This window comes from Chroicocephalus ridibundus, chromosome 2 (genome assembly GCF_963924245.1).
Source record: "Chroicocephalus ridibundus chromosome 2, bChrRid1.1, whole genome shotgun sequence".
In the NCBI taxonomy this organism is placed as follows: Eukaryota; Metazoa; Chordata; class Aves; order Charadriiformes; family Laridae; genus Chroicocephalus; species Chroicocephalus ridibundus.
This window is the reverse complement of record NC_086285.1, coordinates 11,577,668-11,601,833: the sequence shown is the minus strand read 5'-3', so window position 1 is coordinate 11,601,833 and position 24,166 is coordinate 11,577,668. Positions and strand designations below refer to the sequence as shown.

Genomic DNA, 24,166 nt, shown 5'->3' with positions numbered 1-24,166 from the left:
ACTGACCTTGACAGGGATCCCTTCTCTTCCCCCACATCTGTGTGCGAGTTTTCGTGGGTGGGGGGGACCGTGCTCGGTTGTCATCCTAATGGTTTCACGGGCAAAAGGCATCCCAGTACTGACACCGGGACGCTGTCGGGACGGGCACCCGGGCCCTCTGCACGTGTTGTGTGCGAGAACAGGGGACTCCCCCGCCACCCCGGGGCAGGCAGGGCAGGGTAAACGCCGTCCACAGCCCGGCAGGAGCCCGGCATGGCGGGGGAGCACCTGCGGGTGGCCGGGATGGGCGAGGGGGCGTCCCGGCTGAGGGGAACGACTCGCACCTCTTACGGGGGGGAGCGACGGCGGCAGGGAGAGGGAGGAGGAGAAAAGGCAGCCGAGGAGAGGGGCTGAGGAGAAACGGGAGAGAAGAGAGCCGGGGTCTAGAGGAGGAGCTGAGCGCAGAGAGGCGGCAGCGGGCAGGCTCTCAGTCGGGCCGGGAGCTGACGGCCGCCGGAGCGGGAGGCGGCCGGGGGAAGGTGCGGGAGGCGCCGAGAGCCGCAGGGCGGCGGCCGCCCGCGGGGCGGGGGGCTCGGCTGGGCGCCCCAGCAGCGGCCCCCGGGCCCTATGGTGCCGCGGCGGGACCCGGCTCCTCCTCGCCGCCTTCGGAAGGGGCCCGCGGAGCGGCGCCGGGCAGCGGAGCCCGCCGGCCCCCGCTCTCGGCGGGCATGAGGAACCTGCCGGTCCTCCTCCTCTCCCTCTGCTGGAGCCTGGGGCGGGTAAGTCACCCCGCGCTCACCCCCGGCCCCGGGCGGGGGGGACCCCTCTGGCTTTTCCCGTTGCTGAGGTGACAGCGCGGGCCCCTCCACGGGCTGGCGGTTCCCTCACGGCTCCGCCGGAGCGGGCTCGGCGGCAGCCGTAGCAGGTGCGGAGACTCCGGTCCCGCGGCACTCACTTCGGGAGACAAGCGACTGCCGCCGCTCGCCCTCACCGGGCATCCCCGGGCGGGGATCGGGCAGAGGAGGGGGCTCCTGCCCCCGCCGGGACCCCCAGCCCCTCTCCGCGCCGCCGCTGCTGGGCCGGGCTCCCCGGGGGGCGCCTCCCCGCACCCCCGGGCGCTCCTCGGGGGCCGGGACGGCTCCGCCCCGGCGGGGCAGCGCGGGCCCGGCCCGGTCCCAGACCCCGGCGGAGCCGGCGTCGGGCGAGTGAGTCGTTCCCCGCTATCTCGGCTTTCCCCGGCAGCCGGTGGCCACCGCTGGTTCGCCAAGAGTTTTCCGAGGGCACTGCCGTGGTACGGGCTGGAGGGTGGTTATCAGTCATCGCATGGGGAGAAACCCGCATGATTAATTCCCCTTTAATACGTGCAACCGGATAACAAAGCACAAAGCATTCAGAATATTAAAGTCTTCAAATTTAAGGCGTCTGCTTTTAACATCTTTATATGTTTAAGTGTTTCTTCAGTTGTTTGTAAAAGTCTATAACGTTGCTGGAAACGTGATTTATGAAAAATAAAAAAGCTGCCCTCTAAATCTTTCCTTTTTTTGTTACTGTAAATTTAAAATAACAGATCATTTCCACCAAAGGTCGGCAAACCGACTTGTGCTTCTCAGAAGAAATGTTTTTCCAAACTGCTGTTCTGGATGCCTTAAAGTTGTAAAGCCACTAAAACAGCAGAGAGACTCCTCAGCTGGATTTCCAGCTAACTAACTAATTTCCAGCTAATGCCCAGCACAGCGCACAGGGTTCTGTGGTCAGTGGTTACAAAGGATAACCCACCCTTGGTAAAGCGGAGGGAAAGATGGATGAGCACCAGCCCTGAAAGGTGGTGAGTGCCCTCAAAATCCGTTTTGGGGTTCTTGATGTGTTTTGGGACGTGGTCAGTGCCACACAGTCTTGAACCCTCTGTAGCTTGGCAAAGTACATCTGAATGAAACCAGGGTATTAGAACAAAGTATATTACAATTTGACATGTGTCCTGGGTTTGAAAAGTAATGTGTTACCTTTGGGTACTAACAAAGTTATGGTCTCAAAGTAACCTTGGCAATTAGATCACCGATACTGAGAAATCTGCACTTCTTTCCTAAGTATGAGAGAGAGAAGTCACTTACTCGGCAGGTTTCTTAATTCTTAATTGTAGTAGCTGCATTCATTTACCCCTCTTTTAGTTAACATGCCCATTTATTGGAACCTACCTTTCCAAGACCCAGTAATTATAATACTTTTTGATGAGTAGGAGATCTACTCTCAGTTACCGAATGTTTGCAATTGGAAAAAAAAAATAATATTCAAAATCTGTTACATGAAACGAAAATGCAATTAAAAACATTATGTATACATGGGACTTTATTTTACATGGGAGTTATCTGGAAAGTAGATAATACATAACAAAGCACATATCTTCAATGTAAGGCTGAACTTTCTATTATAAGTTCTAGAAATCCTAATTTATGTTAAGGATCTGTACAAATTCACTTTAAAAAGAAAAAAAAAATCTTCCCTGGAAACCTATAATTTCAATAGTCAATATAGAGAAAAGATGGGGAAAAGGAATTAAGGTTCTGATGTTGTAGATGGTGAAATGAGACATTTGGAGAAGAGACAGATTTTCGTGAGTTTTCATAACGGCTCCTGCTGTCATGCTTATGGATATTATGCTGTGTCTGTAAAAGCCGCACAAGTGGCTTTTCCACAAGGAGACTGCAGAACAACCAGGTTCTCAGTCCTAACTCCGGGTCCTAGGTTCTGGGTCCATGATCACAGCTTAATTAATTAAGTATTGCCGTTTAAAGAAATAGCATCTCATGAATCAGATACTATTACCAGATTTCTGCTATTAAACATCTCCTAGAAAAAGTAAGAGAGAGAAAAGGGGAGAGAAGCTTGGAGAGACCACCCTTTTCTTGATACTACGAGAGTTAGGATGACTGCAGTACAGCATAGTCACATTTTATTTCATTATGATGTTATTTTATTTGAGCTAATCTCACTGTCCCTTCAGCTCTAGTGGTGTTTCCTAGTTTCTGTTGCTCACCTACTACAGTCGTTTCTCCCATGGAGTCTCGTATGGAATCTGCATGTTTTTCTATTAGGTTCTGTCTGCCTCTGTGAATCCAGCTGACTTCAGTACAACTTCCTGGTGTCTTGTCTCTCTCCCCAGTTCTGCTAACTCCTTGTCTCTTCCCATGGACATAAATAACCGTTCCTGAAAACCAAGGAATTGGGGGCAGGGCTATAAATGGGTAAAGGCAACAGTGCTTTACTTTTTAAAGAAGTGGGTTTTTCTTCCTATGTAACGCTTGCATCAAATAATCATGCTCTGGGGCCTCCAGGAGGTAAAATATACATGGTGGAAAAGGGAAGAAAAGCAAAATTTACCATGTCAAAGAGAATGCACTTTGATTGGTTTTCATGTTCTGTGATTCGTATTAAACTTTCAGCTTCCTGACCTACTACGAAGGCAAAAAAAGCAAATGTGTTTGCTTTCCTGCTTCAGTTTAACACAGTTTTTCTGGAGGAAAAAGTCTCATGAAACAATATTGGTGAATGCACTAGAAAGTTAAATATTTTCTTGTAGATGACAATTGGCCTTGAAATGCTACAAGAAGGAGCCAATGAATGCTCTAGTGGATTATTTTAACATTTTGTTTTGTAAAGTCAACGTGTGGGAAGCTAAAATGGGCAATGTCTGTGTCTGTAAAGCGCCTACTGCATACTTGGGCAAAACCCGTGCCAGTTAAAGTTGTGGATTTCATTATTGGTAGTTGCATCCTTCATAAAGCCTTTTAATTTGTGTTTCAAGACCCTGTCCTGTTTTTTAATTCAACACAGGTGAATGGTGTGCTTCCAGAATGCAGATTTCAGCTGGAGATTCACAAGGAGGAAACAAGGTGCATGGAACTTCTAAAGAATGTGAAGCCAGTGGACTACAAAGGTAAGAAAAGATAAGCTGTAACCTAGAGACAACTGGAGTACTCAAGATTTTTCTCCCTTTACCTTCTTTGCTGTTGTGGTTGCAGTTGCCCTATTTCTACTGTGCTTAACATCTTCAGGTATTTTAGAATTTATGCCGATTTTGTATTAAAGGTACAGCTGCAGCAAGCGAATTGTGAGAGGTGTGCCAGGCATTGGGTGGGACATTAGATGGGAGCAAATGCATTCTCGTGTTTCAAGCTGTTGCCTCGAGTATTTTCTGACTGTCAAAGAAGCTGCAGGCTGGCGATGACAGGACCAGCAGAAAGAACAAGTCTGAGGAGAAGTTCAAAGCCTTGGATTCATGCACCTCTCTCTAGCTATGGCTGAAAGTAAAGAACTAGTGGCAGGAATGATCTCTGGGTTTCCCAGGCAGAAGATGTTCCAGATCTTCTGTTTTGGAAGACCAGATTCACCCCCAGAGTACCAGAGTCATGCAAAGGAAAAACTGGACAGTAGTGTTAGATTCAAAAAACAGATTCTCTCTGGTACTTTATTGTTTTTATTTTCTCTCTACATAGAAAGATAAATATAGAGATATGGACAATTGTAATTTAATAGAAGAAAGAAGGAAGAGCAGATGTAGTTTATTATTTCTTTATTTTATTTTTTACTATATTTCCTTGCTACATTTTCACCTGAGTGAAAATTATGAATACGATTAAGACAAAATGACAAAATGACATTTTTCTTGTAAGTTGGAGCTGTTGATAAAGCCATTTGTTCAGCAAGCAAAATATGAAGGCAACAGATAAATCCACACAGCCAAAAGAAAAGCAAATCTGTAACATTAAAGTAGCTAGGGCAGAACTTGGTTAAAAGGTTTTGGCTTTTTAGGAAAGTTGGAAGTGTGTATTTATTAATTTTATTTTTTTAATGACAAAGGTATGAATGTTTTCTGATTAGTACCTTTTGTAAACCATATGCCAACACTTGTGAGCAGAAAGTGGTCTCAACTCACCTACTGGTGAGAAGGTAAAAGTGCTTCTTGTAGTGCTTTTTTTGCATATGTTACCTGCCCAGCACTCCTCTGGTAACATGTAAGTGTTGAAGGGAAGGATGGGCTTTCATTGAGACTTAGAAAAAAGGGAAAGAAATTTTAGATCTAAAGGCAATGGAACGTTTTTCAGTTCAAAACACAATTTTGATTTTTACAAAGTCATATCACATCTAAAACTAATCATTAAACTTCTGTTGTCAAATGATCTTTAAGTGGCTGGAAGTATTTAATTTCAAATTAGTTCTACAAAGCCCTAAGCGTCAGTGGTGTCCTGCCTTTTGATATGGTAGTCTAGGTATGTATCATCTCATCTAGGTATGCATCATCTCATCTCATCAAATATACCCCTTGGAATATTACAGCTCTTGCAGTGCAGTTGTTTTCCTTTGTCTGAACTAGGTGATACACAGTGTATTTGTTTTTTCATACTCAGTCTGCTTTGAATGCGCTCTGTAGATGATTATGGTACCTCAGGGACCTGCCATCTGCAGTGCCCTTTGAGCACAAACGTTGAGTCCCAGCTCATGATGCTTTCTCCACCTCTCTTCTTGATTTAAATGTGTAACTCCCTCAGTGCTACTCTAATATAAATTTGTATACAACAAAATAATTAAAAGGTTCATCAACAGTTTGTATTTTACTATAATTTCTCCTTTTGATTAATCCAGATCAGTAATTAGAAAAACTATAATAACAGTGAATAATTTACATGGATATCTCTCCAAGCAAAGTCTTACTGGAATGATTAATCTACATTTAGATTTTTTTATTTATATGAGTGGTGAAGAGAGATGGCTGTTACATAAATAATACTAGTGATAAGCCAGATGGAGAAATAATTACTAGCCCAGCTTAATGAATTAAATCTTGAATTAATAAATTCACTATTAGCTATTATACAGCTTTGAAAGTCAAGCTTTCTTCAAGATCCACTTCTGTGATCCAGATGCTGGGATGCTCCAAGGGTATCCTTGTGATGCACACCAGTTTTATTTTCAGTTCCCTAGGGGAAGAAAGAAGTTTTTTGTCAGTATTTCCTCACAGCCCCTTTTCACTGGAAGAGGGATGTCTCCTGAATGCTGTGGAAGAACTTCACGTCTTGGAAGGAGACAGTATGTTGATTCAACCCTGCAGGTAGTGATAAAACAGCAGTGGAAGGATTTATAAATTCAGCTGAATGCCTGGCTGAAACTAAGGGAATATTCCGTTTTGTAGGAGACTGGAATAAAGACCCTATGGTAATGAACCCTTAAAAACTGTGTGTTTAATGTTATAGCAGAATTTATCCTATGTTTCATGTTATAGATACTTTTACCAAGAACCTGTTCAGAAGAGCCTCCGTTAAATATATGTATTTGCATTTCAAAAAATATCTGTTCTCTATGCATCCTTATTTTCCTAACAAACTCTCTGTATTCATACAAAGATGTAAGGAGTATTTTGAACGGAGACTTGCGGATTGTCACAGTGGTACTCTGACTGCTAATAAAGAAGAATTACTAATGAAAATTGGCAAGCTGGAACTAGACCAAGTCCTAGCTCCACACCTAAAACTTGTAGTACACTTGAAACATAATTCATTACAATAAATTCACAAAACCTATTTCACTTCTTGAACGGAAAGGACGGTTATACAGCGCTTATTCACGCTTTTCTAACTTTAATATGTGCTACCTGCCTCCCAAAAGCTATAATAAAATCTAGTGAAGGTCCTGTCTAGAATTTGGAAATAAAGGTTCTCTGAGATTTTCTACTGGAGGCTTGGGCCTCAATTTTCAAAAGCAGTGGGAATGTTTTCATTAAATTCTTGGGGACCTGAGAAGCCTTCACACCGCTATGTAACACGCTCCGTAATTTGACTCGTATGCACAGCTACTGAATTTTGGAGGATCCAAATTGTATGGGACAGGCAGTTTCTCCTTTGACCTAGATGGCAATTATGTATGGAATACCTTATCTAATCATAGAATCATCTAGGTTAGAAGGGGCCTTTAAAATCATCGAATACAACCATTAACCCAACACTGCCAAACCCACCCACTAAACCATGTCCCTAAATACTTCTCATCTCCCATTTAGGGAGATGTAAAGGAAAGATTTAAAGGCAACTGTGGTTTGGGGTTTTTTTTACATAATAAAATGATGCTATATACATCTTACCTGAACTGCCTCATAACATGGGCTAAAGAATTTCACTGAGTAATTTTTGTAGTGTACCTAAAATCATTGACTTGGAAATCTAAGGACTTGCTTACTTCATGGCTTAATAAAACAATAGTGTGTTTTGCAAGGAAACACTGTATAAATACTATGTAAATACCCTTTGAAGGATAAGGATATATTAAAACCACAGGACCCAGTTTGTCTAAATTCTGCTCATTTGCCAACATCAAATTGTTAGATGGCTATCCGGACCTCCTGCTTTGCACTCTTTGGGGGATTTTCAGGCATTAGCCCATACTCTTCTATTAGTGGAGAGCACTACACTCCATTTAGGGAAGAAAGTCACGCTCCAAAGATCCGTGGCAGTGTCTTCCTCTCTGTAGTGCTCTCAATCAAATATGTTTATTTTATGAAGACTGTGTTAGCTTCCATCCACATTTGTTTTCGTCTTTCATCCTAAAATTTGACACCTGAGGTATGGATGCACCTTAGCTGGAAGCCTGAGAGAGAATTTTTTTTGCACTGTCATTTTTGGAGGGCAGATTAATGCTATTCTGAATAATTCATAATAGCTCCAGGTTTTGAGGTCCATATGGGAAAACACTAATTTATCTTTTACACACTACCCATGGCTTGTCTTTTTAAAAAAACAGAAAGCTCCCAATAAAAGTGATTGAACATATGTAAAAAATGGCCAACTGCAAATTTATGTCTTTGTTCGGTATTTAGAATTTTACCTTATAAAGTAATTGATTCATTTCCATTCACCTTTAAATGAAATGTGTAATCTTATGGTCGAAAACATTAAAACTCAGTCAGTAGACTTTATAACACGGTTCTACAATAAAAAGTTCTAAAAAGATTTTATCATGAAAAAATTAAGTCTGGTTTTGTTTTTTTTTAATTTTGGACTGAGTGGCTGTATAGTTAAATGGGTCTTTTGAGCTCTTGCTTTCCAAAATGTGTTTTTGTGAGACCCATATGCCAGACAACATTTTTAATTTTAGATATGGCATCTTAACTTTGAGAAAGGGATGTAGATGGAAAGAGAAATGGCTTTGGAAAGAATTTCCTAAACCTCTCAAAGAGAGGCTTTATAATACAGCTAGTAATGGGAAATTAAAACAGAAAGGACTAACAAAATGATACTTTCATTCATAAATTTAAAGCAAGAGGGACCAATGTCACAATGTAGTCTAATCTCTGGAATTACACTGCTAGTAGAATTTCACTCAGTGATTTCAGCACTGAGCTTATAATATTGTGGATGAAACAGAACAGATCTCTCTAAAAGCTCTTCAGAACAGTGGGATGAAGATTCAAATGTTGGACCTGTGGCAAGTTGTCCAAGAGTTAGTTTACCCAGCTAACCTCTGCTGTTGAGGCTAGTTTTCCAGCAAGAAAGGCGCCTATTTTGTATTCTAAACCCACACATGCACACATATATATCTCTGTATTGTGCAAAAGAAGGACTGACTGTAAGTGTAACTAAGCTAACCTGATGATCACTCTCCCTCTACATCAGTAAATAGGGGACTTATACAAAGCCAGATGAGGCCTTTCTTTTACTATATGAAAATGAATCTCCTCAAGGTTCCCATTTTCCTTAATCCTCCCAATCACATCAAGGTCTTCCATCATTGTTTGTTTGTTTTTGCAGCTATTTTCTCTGTAAAACAGGCCCATAGTTCAGACTGCAGTGTTGCTTATTTGAGGTAGCATTAATGGTAGAATTAAATGAAATAGTGGGATCATGGAACTTCCTTTCATGCAGCACCGGTAGCTCTTGGCAGGACAACTTTAGTTTTCTTTAATCTCTGTGCTGCTGCTTTTCTAGCTGTAGTACAGGCATGCTGCTACTTTTTGTTTCATACATTTTTTTATGAGGGGAGCTGAAGGGGCTGCTTTGAATGTTTGTCTATGTTGGCTTACATTAATTGAAATGTCATCATTAATGACACCACATAAAACTGATCATCCTTATGGTGTTGACAATGTCTGGGCTTTGTGGAAGCTGTACTTAATTATTTGAGGGCAGAAGAGAAGCAGAGCTGGCTCATTTTTTGAGGAGGCTGTGCGATAGGTGAGAAAGAACCTTGAATGGAAGGAGCTGCCTACTGAAAAATAACAAACATGAAATAAATGATGAAGACCAAGAAAATGTCCTGATCAGCCTCATTGAAAAATCTCGCATAATAAAGGTTACAAAGAGTGACAATAACAAACTTTTTCAGAAAGAAGAGAGGCAACATGTAGCCACAGATACATTCTACAATTTTGAAGGTCTGAAATTTCTACCCCCAAAAAAACATAAATAGGAATTCAGCACAAGACATTAATAGATGGCATTTGGAGCCCTGAAAAAGAAAACTGCACAGCCATAAGTGAATTTATGGTGGTTTTCAGAAGATTTTGAAAGAAATACTGCCCCACATAGTTTTGTGCTTGAGTCCTGGTCCTGATAAAGACAGCTGTGGCCATGGCATTCTACGCTCCATGACATCCAAAGTTCAAATACCACAAGGAAGAAATCTTGAATACCAAAGCACTAAAAAAGCTCCAGCTAATACAACAAATAGCACATGGGACATACTCCAAACTAACAGAAATATGTGATCCCAATACTTTACAGAGACTTTTAATATTTTTTGGTGGGGTTTATATGAAGAAGAGATTGATATTTAATGGTATTTTATGAATTACGTACAGCATGTCTAAATTGGGGCAACACGAAGATAAAGGTACCTCTTACAGCTTTGACTGCACATCCATGAATATCTTTCCAACATAATAGTAAATGGTGTTCTTATGGTAAGATTAGCGTGCTGTCCAGTCATACAAAAATAAATGCTGTTGTATCCAAAGAACATTTTGAGTAATTGGAAAGCAGTATTTATTTCGTAGAAAATTTGGATGGGAATGTGTTTTCTTTTTCAGAAGGCTTTTCTTCCAAAGTTTTAGCTGCAACTTCCATATTTCCTTACAGTACTCTAAAATTTGTAAATTACATTAAAAAATAAAATTAGCTGTAGAGTTTTGATTCTGTAATGGGGAAACTGTTCTTCTGAAAGGAAATGAGACATTTCTTCTGAAGTGTTTCATTTAGCAAAAAGCCAGTAATCTCCTAGAAATCTCAGTAACAGTATTTTTGCCATGCTTGGTAATAGGACTGGCTTTTGCAAATCTATAAACTGCAGACATTTAAGGTGAACATGAGTAAACTGTACTGTTTTCGTCATTCTGTTTAACTAGTTGAATCTGACGTATACTGTAGCCTTCCCAAACTCTACTTGCTGTGTATGAGTAGTTTTTGTTGACCAGTAGTTAAAAAAGTTTACATTCACATTTCCTCAGTATTTCTGTACCATGTCACAACAGTGCTTTAGTGCTACGTAAGGATATTGGAGCTGCTTCTTGACCCTTCGGCAGTCAGTGCGCCCCGGGGCAGGCAGGGCCTGTCAGGGCCTGTCCCACCCCAGCCAGGAAAGGTGGGGGACAGTGGGGACAGCCCTGGGCATCGGGCACCTCCCTGGGGACGGGGACAGCCGAGGACATTAGCCTGCAGGTCGGGGGTCAGGATCCAGCCTAGCACGGGGAAGCAGGGCCAGTTGCAGGCCTGGGATGGCCGGGCAGGGCGGCAGCGGCGGGTCGGGGCCCGGGCAGAGGCAGGCGCAGGCACCGCTGCGGTGAAGCCCAAGTCAGCTGCACCCACAACATCAGTGAAGGCCCAGACCTGAGCTTAGAGGGGACCTGGGCAGGGACCATTAAGGCCTATTAGTGCACTCGCGGCCCTGACAAAAGTAGACAGCAAATAACACTAGCAAAGTAGCTTGGAGCAGCAGTATTTTTGCTACTGTCTTACTCCTATTACCTCTTCAAGCAGTTCTGCTGTGTGTTTGCTTTGCCTCCAGTTTGCTACTCTGCTATTTCTCTAGCACCTCCTTTTCCTTTCTTTCTTATTACTGGTGTGAAAATGCAGAAAGAATTTCAGTCCGTATATGTTCATAAATTCACATGCGGCCTAAATTACATGCTGCAGCATTCAGACCTACAGTCTAGAAAACATTGCCCATAAGAGGTGAGATTGCTTCTCCTTTGTCAAGTTAAGTACAAAAATCAAAATGTTTCCCTGTTTGAAAAATAAACCCTGGACTAGCTGACAACTTTCTGGCTGATTTTCAAAGTACTCCTTCTTTGTTTCATTTATCATGCACGTCTAGACAGTTTAAAAAATGCTAAACCTCTCTTTGAATCGGCAATTTTTAAAATCCAAATGCAAAGTGCCACCTAGTGGTAAATATATGGATAAAATGTATATATAAACAAAACTTGCCAGTGCAAACTCAGTGTTACACATTTTTATAGAGGAAGAAGCACCTGTAGGTAAGCAAAGTTGTTGCCCAAAATGTGGATCTCAGATAGCAGGATGAGGAATGTGGTGGCAATACTTGTGTAAGCTGAAAGAAATGAGAAACAAAGCATAGTTTATAGTGTGTTGCGTTTCCTTTCATTATGAAGTATTTGCAAATGCATCACAAGCATTAAGCACCAAGCATTCAAATAAAGTAAGTGATCTCATTGAAACTAACTAACTAAGAGTAGCATCTGGAACAGCATCTGGAGGAACAGGAGGGAAGAGCAGTGGAGGAGTAACACTGTGGCCACACTTTTGAGCGAGTCATTGAGCAAAGGCTTTCTGGTAAGATTGATTGTTTCTTTGGATGTCCTGTGAATGATACACCAGAGAAATAAATCATGCAAATGAAGAGGCTGTAAAGATATTGTTATATGTAGGGTGCAAGGGAGTTCTAGACACCACAGAAAGAGGGATGAAGAGCCTTTTTTTTTTTCACTTTGCTAGCTTTATTAATAGGTGAAGAAGGCGGTAAACAGTATAGTAGTAGAGATGCATAGGAAAAGTTGGGGAGCTAAGGCAGATCAAGAGCTGGACTGGTTTTATATGTGTACATATCAGGGTGAAAAGACAAAAACATTCAAGGTTTGAGAATTTATTGAAGCTGGATGCAAACAGAGACTAAATCAGTGAATGAACATAAAAGGATATAACTGTACATTAACACACTTTGGGTACTTAGAATTTTTTTTTTAATATGATAAATAAATAAAATTGCAGACATGAAAATAAATATCTGAGCAATTTAAGTTTTATTTAAAATGTGAGATACTTTCTATAGAATTACTGGTAGAATTGTTACTATAACTAAAATTTAAAACCTTATTTAAAGCTGCAAATAAATATATTTTGTACCCTAACTGATTAGTATCCTTTGGACATAGTAGGAAACAGGCTTGTATATGCAGGAGATAGGTAAATCTTCCAGAGAAAAAGAGCATACATAATGATTTTATGAAATGTGGCAATGATGGATGACAGTCCATAAATCCTAACACTCTGAATGAGTTAATGGCTTGACAGAGAGTAGTAGATAGTAGGGAGCAGAACACGCAGCTTGATCAAGCTAGGTATTCTATTTGCAGAAAGAGGCACATTTAACAAAGTATTTATCATATCTTCATTTTCCAACAGTGTAAGTATGTATAGGGTAGGCCGCTCTATAGTCACTGGGGAGAAACAGGCAACATTGGAAGCAATTAATCTGGCCTATGTTCATGTGTTTTAGGATGAAGTGAATCATGCTCTGTCACCCTCTAACAATATTGCATATGTTATTGTTGTTGTAAAAGGAAACACTGGTGGGTAAAGAGCAATATCTACTTGAAGACCTGTGAAACTCACCAAGGTCTCCAGTTGTGCCACATCTTGAATTTCCAAGATCAGTGGGAAATTAATTGCTAGTTTCAACTGGGCACGATTAAACTCATGCTGTACAATAGAAACATGTTATTGGGATGGAAGAGAGAAATTGATGCAAGTGTAGTAAGAATGGACTTGTTAATTTTATGCCACTACTGCATAAGGGTGTGTTTTGGTAAGAGAAGAAAGAGAGATATGCCATCCGTAGCAATAGGAGGGGGAAATAAGCAAAGGTGTGAGTTGAAGGCCCAGAAAAGTGCGTATTGTTTAACAGTTGTACTTCTAATAGACGCTAGCAGTGCACCAGTAACATCATCATTTCAGCATTGAGCCCTAGACCAGTTTTCACAAGCACACTGTAGTCATTCAGTGACTATAAATGCCTCTAGGAGATTTCATCAGTTTTCTCAGATTTCCTGTACCATAATAAATAAGCTTGTATGTATACATAAACTGAGGCTTAATATTCTTCTTGGAATTCTGATGACAGCCACTCAAGTTTCGTTCTCATGATTGGTGATGCAACTTAATGTAGTCTAGATGTAGGAAATGCATCTTTTGTGTTATTTCACCTATTCAATTTAAGGAGTCTGAAAAAGTATCATTCTATACTGTGCCATAAAGTCCTAACATATTGGGGAAAAACTGATGTAAAAAATACATTCCCCAGAAAATATTAGTGACTTGTAATGTTTTGAATGTCAAAAACTTTTATGCTGATTTCCTTCCTGCAAGCTAGCTTTGAGATCTGATGCAAATTGTGTTGATCGATTTTGGTGGGAATAGGACTTAGACCTCTTTTTTTCTGTATAATATTTCATGTAAGTGAAGCTTGAATAAGAGTTTTGTGGGTTTTTTTGTGGAAAAGGTACTAATGAAGCTCTGAAGCCCACATTGTTCAGTTGCCTTTTTAGGAAAACCTTAGCCCAGTCCAAATATCAGTGTAGCAAAAATTTTTAAAGGCCTCTGAACTGTTTGCGGATAACTGTAGCGAATCCACCATTTTACAGAGAGTGTACTGAACAAAAGGGAAAATTTGTGAAAGTCATCAGCTTTTATGGGTGCGCATGAACACTTTCATGACTCATCTCAGCTCTCACTTTTTAGTGGAAATGGGGATGAACTAACAAGGTCTGAAGTCGCACAAGATGCTAATTATTCTGTGTACTCCAGGGCTTGTTTATGCTGGCTCAGGCACTACATCCATCAAAGCCAAGAGTTGCATTTTGTCGCTATAGTCCTGAGTGCTGGCAGATAAAGAAAATAGTTTCTTTGTCTTTCTTGTATGTCATGTTGTTGGTGTTGTTTCTGGCTTAAAATCAATTGGGAAGGAAGCATGACCTGAATTGGCTGAAGTAAATATTCTTTTATTTTGCATAAGCCCTGGTGTTGCATCGTAGAGATGTAGGACTTGATTTTAATCCAGTACTGCAACTCAGGAAGCGCCTAAGCATGTTTAAGTTCCATTGGCTTCAAAGGGTACAAAGATGACTTGCTCAAATGTAAATCTCTTTTAAATTATATCTACATGGCCCAGTCAACATCACCTCGGAGATATCATTACTAATGCTAAAAGAAAAACCACAAATGCTGGAGGGAGTAGGAGGTAGTCAGGTAAAACAGAGCATAGATAAAACTCATGAGTTAATTCTTAAAGAAATGTATGAACCAGCTATAGGGGCAGATACACTAGAGAGGACAAACTCTGCATGATCATCAGGAAAAAAGGAATGATGCTGGAGTTCAAAGAGTATTACATTCTGAGTCAGTTGCCAGAAACATTCAAGTGGGTAGGACCAGAAACCTGAAAAGAGTGAATTGTCAATGGGAACAGGAACTTCTCAGCCAACTGTGGAATACAAATAAAAAGAATGCCACTCTCACAGTTCCAAGTCCTAACTAAATCTCCCTTACCCTAAGGTAAGGCTAAAAGAAGGAATGCTGCATGTTGGTCTAGGAGTCAAAGTTACTAAAGGAACCAAAACAATCAGTCCTCTTTAGGTATTTGGAGAACGTGACAAGCTGAGGTTAGTCACACAGTATTAAGCAAATAAGGGTGGGATTGATTAAAGACGGGTACCTACATTCTAGATTCTGCAACTGAATTAACAACTTCAGACTGTCTTGAAAAGAAATAAACATTTTTTAGGATGAAATTATTCTGACTCATTTTGGGTGTTTGCTTTAGAAAGATATTAATTTAAACATGACCCAGCAGCGCACCCTTACGGAGATGAGGTTTAACCATATACTGTGCTACACTAGCAAAGTGGTAGATCAAGAGAAGCAATTGTCTGTCTCTATTTGGCTCTTTTGAGGCTCCATCTCAGCAGAGTTCTGTGTACAGTTTTGGGCTCCTTTGTACAGAAAAGCCATTAATTGTCTCATCAGAGAGTAAGGAGATGGCACTAGAATATGCAACATATAACAATTGACTGAAAGCTGGGTTTGTTCAGTTTGGGGAAGAGTGATATGGTTGCTGTCTTCATCTATCTAATGGGCTTATAAAGATGAAGCCAGACTCTTCTCAGATGTGAACAGAAAAAAATGCAAACAAAAAACACAAGAAGCAATGGAAGCAGCGTCCAGCAAGGGAAATCCTGATTAGACGCCTGACAAAATTCGTCATGGAGGAAGTTGTGTGTGTGCAGGTTGCCCAAAGAGGTTGTGATAGATTGGATATTTGGAATCTCCAAATCTCTTTGGAGATTTTTGGCACTTGGATGGAAAAAACATTGAAGTGAGTATGTGTGAGTCTGTGAGGTAATGAACAATAATACAATGCAACAAATATTTGTTGCATACCTCTTTGGAGGTTGATACAGCACACACAGCAGTGGAGAGAAAGGCGTTACATTTTATCTACGCACAGAGATAAACTTTGTGAAGTGTTCCCACTCATAATCCCTTATTTTTGGCATCATGTTTCTGAATATAGAACAGATGCTGCATTTAGAGCTGTATAATCCTAAAAGGAGTGAAGAAAGACCCAGTCCCCATGCACAAGTGACTTCTCTGGAGAATACCATTTCCTTGGGAAACTGTATAAAGATGTCTCTATGTAATTGGTGACAAAATGCAGAATTTAGCCCTTAATCCTCCTCTCATCTTCTTTTTTCATATTGAAACCCTATTCTTGGTACAGCGCAGAGGCTCCCTCCTGACTGTCACACTTAGTTGTCTTCCAAAGGAAAGCAAGACCCATAGGAATGCTCTGCCATTGACTATCCTTCAAGCTGCAGCTAGGAAATACCCTCAGGGGCAAATCCAACAGCCATTTCTGTAACACGCTCTTGGGATCCCTAGTTTACATGTACTTTGAAAGTAATTTAAACTTTGAAAGTAGGATGATAGAGACTTTAAGTCAGCACAAGCTGTTCAAGTTTAATTGCACTAAGATGGTTTAACACAAAGATAGAACTTTTTAATGTTCCTTTTCCAGCTTCATTTAACTCAGGTGGCTTCATTTTGGGCATGACGTCACTAGCACAGAGTAAATCCGTAGTAAATTGCTAATACTATAAATATTCTGTAGAACAGTATTATACATGGATGCAAGTAGTTTCTGCTTGAAGTTTCATATTCTCTACTGAAGGGAACAAACTGTCCCTTATACTGGTAGAATAAAAGTTTTGTTTCTCTCTTTAGTATTAATTACAAATTTAAATTGTCGATTGTCCATTGCCTTATTTGAAGACATAAATGCCCAGAATTTTGCGAATGATCTTTTTTTCCTCGGAGAGAACTTGAATCGAGATAAGTAACATTTCCTTACTTCTTTGTACTTGTAATTCTTCATAAGGCTTTTACATTTAGAAACCTTCATAACTCTTCACTCATCATTATAGGTAGTCACCTTTAAACAAATAGAGCACTCTTGATCCAGGTGCCTGTGGCAGGCTATAGGAAGATTTATTCCTATTCCCAAGATACTGCTTTTGAGCCACATCTATAGAGACATCAGCATGGGCAAAACTGTAACTAGTAGTTACTGTCTACAAGTTGTTACTAGTACTACTATAAATCATGCCTAGAACATTTTATGACCACCTTTCCTGAAATAAATATACAGAAGCATTCTTTGTTCAAATCTCTGTTATTTAATTTAGGAAAGATGATTTTGTTAGGCTATGCCCTTTTTTCCAGAAATTGTCCAGTCATGGTGCGCTCCCATTGTATTTGTGATGCTGAGTTGAATGAACTACTTTTACTTTTTTTAATATTTTCTTAGCTTTTCTTAGCATGATCCTGTCAAAATTACATAGTTTTAATGAGACATTTTGCAAACAATGTATTAATTGACCTAAAAATAAGCTGGTTGATTAACAGACTTTTATGATTCCCTTAACATTTTCATATAAAATACTATCTTTGCAACTGTCTTGGAGGAGTCCAATCTTTCTTGAACTACTTATCAAAAACTTCCGCCAAGTCTTTATAAGATAAGTACAGAAGGGTGATTTGGACCAGACTGAGCTTTGAAGTCTGTTACTGCTGGTTTTGTTTCAGGATGTGTTGGAGTTTGGGATAACATCACCTGTTGGCGTCCTGCAAAGATTGGAGAGACTGTCACTGTCCCTTGTCCGAAAGTATTTAGCCTTCTTTCTGGCAAACCAGGTATTTCATTTTAAGATGTCTTTTTGCTGGCTTCTCTTTGGTATTTTGTAACATAATATGATAAAAATGGGAGGGGGGGTGTTGCAGTTTAAGGTTTTTATTTTCTTTTTAAAGAGTTAAAATAATAGATTCTTAACAGAGCTGTTCCTGGTACATCATGAAAACACCAAATAATTGTCTTTGTGATCCATATGGTGTTCTTTGAGTCAGATACTAAATATATATTCTGATATAGTGACACTCATCAAGGCTGAAGACGTTGCTTGCTCTTTTTGACCTATTTATGTTAATTATTAAGGCAGCTGAACCTGACCAACATTTTTAACAGTTGCCAGCAGGTCACATGCAGGTTATTCCTTCTGTGCTTAGGAGGGGAGCTCTTGCCTTCCTGAGAATAATGAGCCAACATTAATACATAATACCTCAGTATTATCACTATTGCAATTTAAGGTAGTTATTATGAAACCTTTTATTCTGCTTTTTAACGGAACTTGAAAAGAGCTCATCAGTGTCTCAGACTGCTGAAACATTTAACTGTTTTAAGTCTACTGTCTTTTGCACCATCTTGTCAATATATCATACTGTGGTTTAATTTTGTGCTTTGGCTTGTTAGCGGGGTTTTAAAAACAGAGGATGCACAGATAGCATTTCACATATGTATCTCAAAATGCAGCAGGAAAAATCTCACCGCTGTTGCTCGGGTGAGAAATCTTTGTCATGAAGAGCTGGTGAAAGATGCAAAACATCACAGTGATTTAATTCTGCTTTTGATGTCTCTGTGGAGGGTTTTTTAACAATATTACTTTTAACACAGAGGCTAACTTGGGGTATGACTAAAATACCTTTATTCTAAAAACTCTTGTTCCAGTCTTGTTCCAGTAAAAAACAGATAACTTAAACAATCTACAGATGAGCAAAGGTTTTCATTCCTAGAGCTGGTGAATCTTGATTAGTTTATCATGGACAGTCTAAACAGTTTATAAAGGGGAAAGTATGTGTAATCTTCACTAAATCTTGTGAAATCTATGAAAGTATTCATATGACTCAAACAAAGATATTAAGGTGTTGTCATGAGACAAGACAAACTAATAAATATCAAAAATTCAAAATCTTAATTATATCACACTGCTTCTGTCTGTTTGCCAAAAGCTAGAGCATGCACTCTCTCTCCGGAGTTTGAATGTTTGATATTTAACAACTGTTATATCTTATATTACAATAACATTTTAATTTTCCTATAAAACAACTGCAATAAATATTTAAGTCTGAAACCTTCACAATGCATTACAACTCCATCTCACTTGGGCATAGTATCATCAAGACTGAAAGATCACTTCCTTTTTATAGCTTGCTATAATTTTCCCATATACAGCTTTTTTCATAGCTACCTGTTTACGTCTTGCTTGTGGAACTAACAGGTACCTGTTCAATTAAGAGCATTTTTTAAATCTTGTCTTCCTATAATTTCTTCCTTCAGGTGTAAGACAGCAAACATCTTGCATGGTTGATTCTGTTAAGATCTAAGTGTCTCAGCACCTTTGAAATTTGATTATGGTCAGGAATACATTATGAGCCAGCAGTGTGCCCAGGTGGCCAAGAAGGCCAACAGCATCCTGGCCTGTATCAGGAATAGTGTGGTGAGCTGGACTAGGGAAGTGATCATCCCCCTGTACTCGGCACTGGTGAGGCCCCACCTCGAGTACTGCGTTCAGTTTTGGGCCCCTCGCTACAAGAGGGACATTGAGGTGTTGGAGCGTGTCCAGAGAAGGGCTACAAAGCTGGGGAGGGGTCTGCAGGACAAACCTTATGAAGAACGACTGAGGGAGCTGGGGTTGTTTAGCCTGGAGAAGAGGAGGCTGAGGGGAGACCTTATCACCCTCTACAACTACCTGAAAGGAGGTTGTAGAGAGATGGGGGCTGACCTCTTCTCCCTGGTGACAAGTGATAGGACGAGGGGAAACGGGTTCAAGTTACATCAGGGGAGGTTTAGATTAGATATTAGGAGACATTTTTTCACTGAAAGGGTTATTAAACATTGGAATAGATGGCCCAGGGAGGTGGTGGATTCACCATCCCTGGAGGTGTTTAAAAAAAAGGTAGATGGGGCACTTAGGGACATGGTTTAGAAGTGGCTCTTGTCAGGGTAGGCTAAAGGTTGGACTTGATGATCTTAAAGGTCCCTTCCAACCTCAACAATTCTATGATTCTGTGATTTAATTCACAGACAGCACATTTCAAATTCACTTGATTCTTATTGCAGGAAATTATAAAAATATTTTAAACAAGAAATCTAATGCTTTTAATTTAGACAGATTGCTGAGGTGTATGTTTCATTATTTTCAGGGCTTAAGAGGAATTAAAATTCTACTACAAGGTGATCTAGACTACCTTATTTTTTATGGAAGTATTCCAAATCATAAGTAGGCTTTTAAATACCATCATTTCTTTAAAAGATTTCTTAATTTAAATTGTGAATTAAAAAAATTAGTTGTCTTCTCATCTTTAAAACTTTTGGAGAACTGGCTCTTAATTTCTTCTGTGATGGTCAAAGTTCTAGTTTAAGCATACATCATAATTCCCTATTGAGCATGAGTAACTTTATCTTAAAAGACTTTTTACTGTAAAAACAATCATATTATCCTGTAATGTTTCCTCTGTATTGTACATGACAATGTAAGTATATGACTATCATAAAGTTATTCTGTGAATTTTTTATTGCAATGTATGTGTCAAGTTATAGGTTTTAAATGAGGTTGCTGTCTGAAATATTTAATTGCATGGAATGATGGTTTAGAAATAAACAATGTCTTTCCTAACTGTCTTTAAGTTAGAAGGTCTTACAGTACTTACAGTAGAAAATACTTCAGAGTCTTGAGTACACAGAGTTTAAACCACACCAGTCCTTTTCTTGCAAAGCTGGCTTTGACGTACTTTGTGGTTCTGTTAACACATTCCTCTGCTCAGCCTACTCTGAAGTGATGACTCTTCAGAGTTTATAAATAGGTTACGTTTTCTTTAAAAAATGCCATGTCTGTGCCAAATGGCAGAAGCGGCTCTGTTGTTTGGGGAGACACTGTGGTTTGAGGTCAAAGCCTTGTTATAAACTAGAAAGATTTGGTTGTTGGTTGGTCAACCATTTGTAGGGTATTTACAACTTTCCGCTGAACACTTTATACAAAGAAGAAATTCCAGTAACCAATCAGCAAGATAAAAATCATAAAAGCTTTAGTTTGGAGTGTATATAAACATGTTTGGTTATTCTTGGCCAAAGTTGATCTGTGACAGATAAATTTCTTCTTGCGTGGTGAAAACCAGGCATCTTTAAGTTGGTTAAAGACCAGTGGTCAACTCCAAACCAAAGCAATATGTTGTCACAGATTTGAAGTACCATGGATATAAACATTGCTGTAAGAAAGCTTGCTTATAGAAGTTGCTTATGATTTAACATTGTAAGAGTAAGTTATAATAATTTTAATGACTATTCTGACATCAGACTCTTCAGTTTTCTCCTATTGAAGCAGTTCCATATTGCATGAACATTAGTTCATATTAATTAGATTAAGGAGTAGAATCATGGGTTACCCCCATGTCATCTGCATAACTTCATCTGGGAGAAGAGTCAACTTCTTTGCTCAGTTCCAACCAAAAAATCCTTTCTGAAATTAATGGGTGTTCAAAATTCCTTTCCAACCATACTCGCACATCTCCTGTACATTCCTTGTACTACATTGTTTCAGCGATTGGTTCAAAGAGTGATATTCAGCATGCATATTTATTTCCTTGTTCTTCAACCAATCACATAATTTGGCCTTTAAAGTGCATTACCAACTCTACCAATATTTGCTGTAGCAGTAATTCATCACCATAATATCTAAGAGCTTTTATAGCTCTTCAGTAGATCATTTGGTATTATATTCTCAGAAAATCTTAAATAGAAAGTTAGATCAACTTTCACTTAAATTACTTTTCTATCAAATTACTTTACCTACAAATTATACCCTTTATAGAATGACCTGAAAGAATCCCTCCAGAGTAATTCAGATAAAACAGCAAAATATTTCGGGCTTTTGCAGATGTAACAGAAAAGCAGAAGCCTGCCATCACAGCTTGGAATTACTTTTGTTTTTCTTTAGTGCAAAGGCAATTCAGAGCAAGAGTAAAAGCCAAAGTAATATGAATGAAGAGCACATGAAAGGAAAAGTCTAGGTTGCTTTAACAGGAGTACTAGAAAATACAGCATGTTAATGGGGAATATAAAGTTAAGTTGTTTAAAGATTCATTGATGAAGAGACTTTTCAGTCTTTCTTATTTAAATTCTCAAATTTTGCTTTACAGGAAATATTAGCAAAAATTGTACGAGTAATGGATGGTCAGATATTTTTCCTGACATCTTAAGTACTTGTGGATATAATGACTATGAGGATGATCATAAGGTAGGAAAAATACTTTTTCTCTTCATTTAGATGCTGGTGTTCCATACAGCTATCAGACATATTCTGTTTCTAAAAAATTCCCATTTTACTCTATCAGAATTAATGGAAATCTGTAGTAATTTTTGGTAGCATTGTTGCCATATGGTTGGATTGCAGATGTCATGTAAGATAAAATCAGAAATGTAGAATTCAGTAACTTTGGAACTCAAGGCTACCAACAGTTGGTAATTGCAGTAATACATCTGTATTTCTAATATTGGAGTGTTAATGGGCTTATGCACAGTATGTTTTTCATTGTGTTATTTCTAGTAGTTTCTATTATAACAAATCCTAATACTGTAATAATCTGTTAATAATACATGTACCACTTGACTGCCGGTATGTGTTTAAGTAAAATAGACTGTATTTAGGTCATTGGAATTATCGCAAGTTTATATTGGACTTTAAATTGCATTAGCAGTTAGAAGTGGTTCAAAAAGCTATCAAGATAACTGGAAAAAAGAATATGCTCACTTTGCAGATCATATTTCTTGTTCTTCTTGTTAAGGGAAGTACTATTTCCATCATGTTGCATCTGTTTTCTATCTGTTTTTCTGATGAGGCTAACAGAGCAAGATTTTGTTTACAAGGATGAGCTCATAGTGTCAGTAAAACTCTTGTTATCATGAACAGGTGAAGTCCTCTCATGAATAAAGATACTTGGCTGGTTGGGTTTTTCTGGATTTTAGTATGTGTGGAATGGCTCTAGGAGACCTGTTCCGTCTGGTTTGCAGAGATGTGCTGGCATTCTAGCTAAGACATGCAGTTCTTGCCATCGCTCTGTATTTAAAAGCCCAGCCATTACTGTATTTGAAAATAGAATCATAGAAACATTATGGTTGGAAGAGACCAACTGTTAACCTAGCACTGACGAGTTGCTACTGAACCATGTCCCTCAGCACTACATCTACACATCTTTTAAATACCTCCAAAGAAAATGGGTAGAGTATGTTGTTTTTCCAACTTTTCTGAAGACACATTCTAAAACATTGGTATCTTCTGACAGCTTGGGGACACACATGCATTACAATGGCTAGAACAGCCATTTTGAAACACTGTCATTCAAACTAGACATTGTCATGTGGAGTGAAAATGGGTCAAGACTTAAAGATTCAAATTAGTAAAAGATAACATTTCAAGTAGTGAGAAGTACTTAATTAGCAGATGAACCAGTATAATAGAAAAGCTGTTCTTGTTTGACATATTCATTAGTAATTTGAAGGAGAAGAATGAAATGCAAGTTGACTATACTTGCAGGAATGAACCTACTGAAGCTGGACATAGGAAATCGTAGCAACATTTACAAAAGCCTGGAAAAGAGCAAATAATAAACCAGTGTGGATAAAAATCAGAAGGGAGATGTGGGAAGTACGTACTGAAAAAATGATTAACAAAAGTACAATGATTAACAAAAGTACAATAGATAGATAGTGTGGAGCATGGATTCATGGACTCTGGTGGGGTACAGACCAAAGACCTTTATTGCAACAATCTGACAGGTTTTATAGCTATACACACTCTCCATGCGCAAGTTGTGTCCTGCTGATAGGTTGAAGGTTGACTGCCACGTGCTTCTCTACTTCTTCCTATTGGTTTCTGCTGTCTGTTCACGAGGAGCAACAGCTTCATTCTCACGTCCTGTTTCTTGCTGATTCTTACTTGTTTTTCTGTTCTCTCAAGCCCTCTCTCAAGGACGCAGCTTTATCTCATCAAGGTTGAACAGACCTATGCTGCTCTCTATTCCCACAAGATAGAATATCATACATATCTAATATACATAATATACAGAATAAATGGATGTTGCAGGGAGGGAAAGGGGAAATGCAAGCACTGATTGCATTTCAAGCAATGTGGCTCGAGGGCCCTGTCTTTTTTTCTGAAGTACCAGTCATTGCTCAGGCAGTATTCTTTGCCTGAAGATCATAAACTGGTTATTTCAGTGGGCCAAGACAGTAATTCTTTTCTAACCTTAAAGTCAAAAAGTGGATGCAGTAGTGCTGGCTTGTCAGAAGATAAGCTGTTCCCTTGCAAATATTATATATTTTGTAGTTAAAGAAAGGATAAAAATTATCAAATGAAATCTGAAAAGGGAAACAACAAAACATATGTTTAAATCCCTCTCTTCATGGGAGATGATATAAAAAATGCAAGTATCATTCGGTTGTGAGAATTCAGGAGGCATTTAAGACA

General features: G+C 39.4%; 1 protein-coding gene across 1 annotated transcript in view; it reads left to right on the top strand.

The window, feature by feature from the left end:
- The first annotated feature begins 420 nt into the window (after nucleotides 1-420).
- VIPR2 (vasoactive intestinal peptide receptor 2) overlaps nucleotides 421-24,166 on the top strand; it is a 65,224-nt gene continuing 41,478 nt past the window's right edge. The window contains exons 1-4 of the mRNA XM_063324431.1: nucleotides 421-758; nucleotides 3,808-3,910; nucleotides 17,397-17,504; nucleotides 21,840-21,937. Coding sequence (XP_063180501.1) covers nucleotides 708-758; nucleotides 3,808-3,910; nucleotides 17,397-17,504; nucleotides 21,840-21,937 — 360 coding nt within the window. The 5' untranslated portion in view covers nucleotides 421-707. The remainder of the gene's footprint in view (nucleotides 759-3,807; nucleotides 3,911-17,396; nucleotides 17,505-21,839; nucleotides 21,938-24,166) is intronic.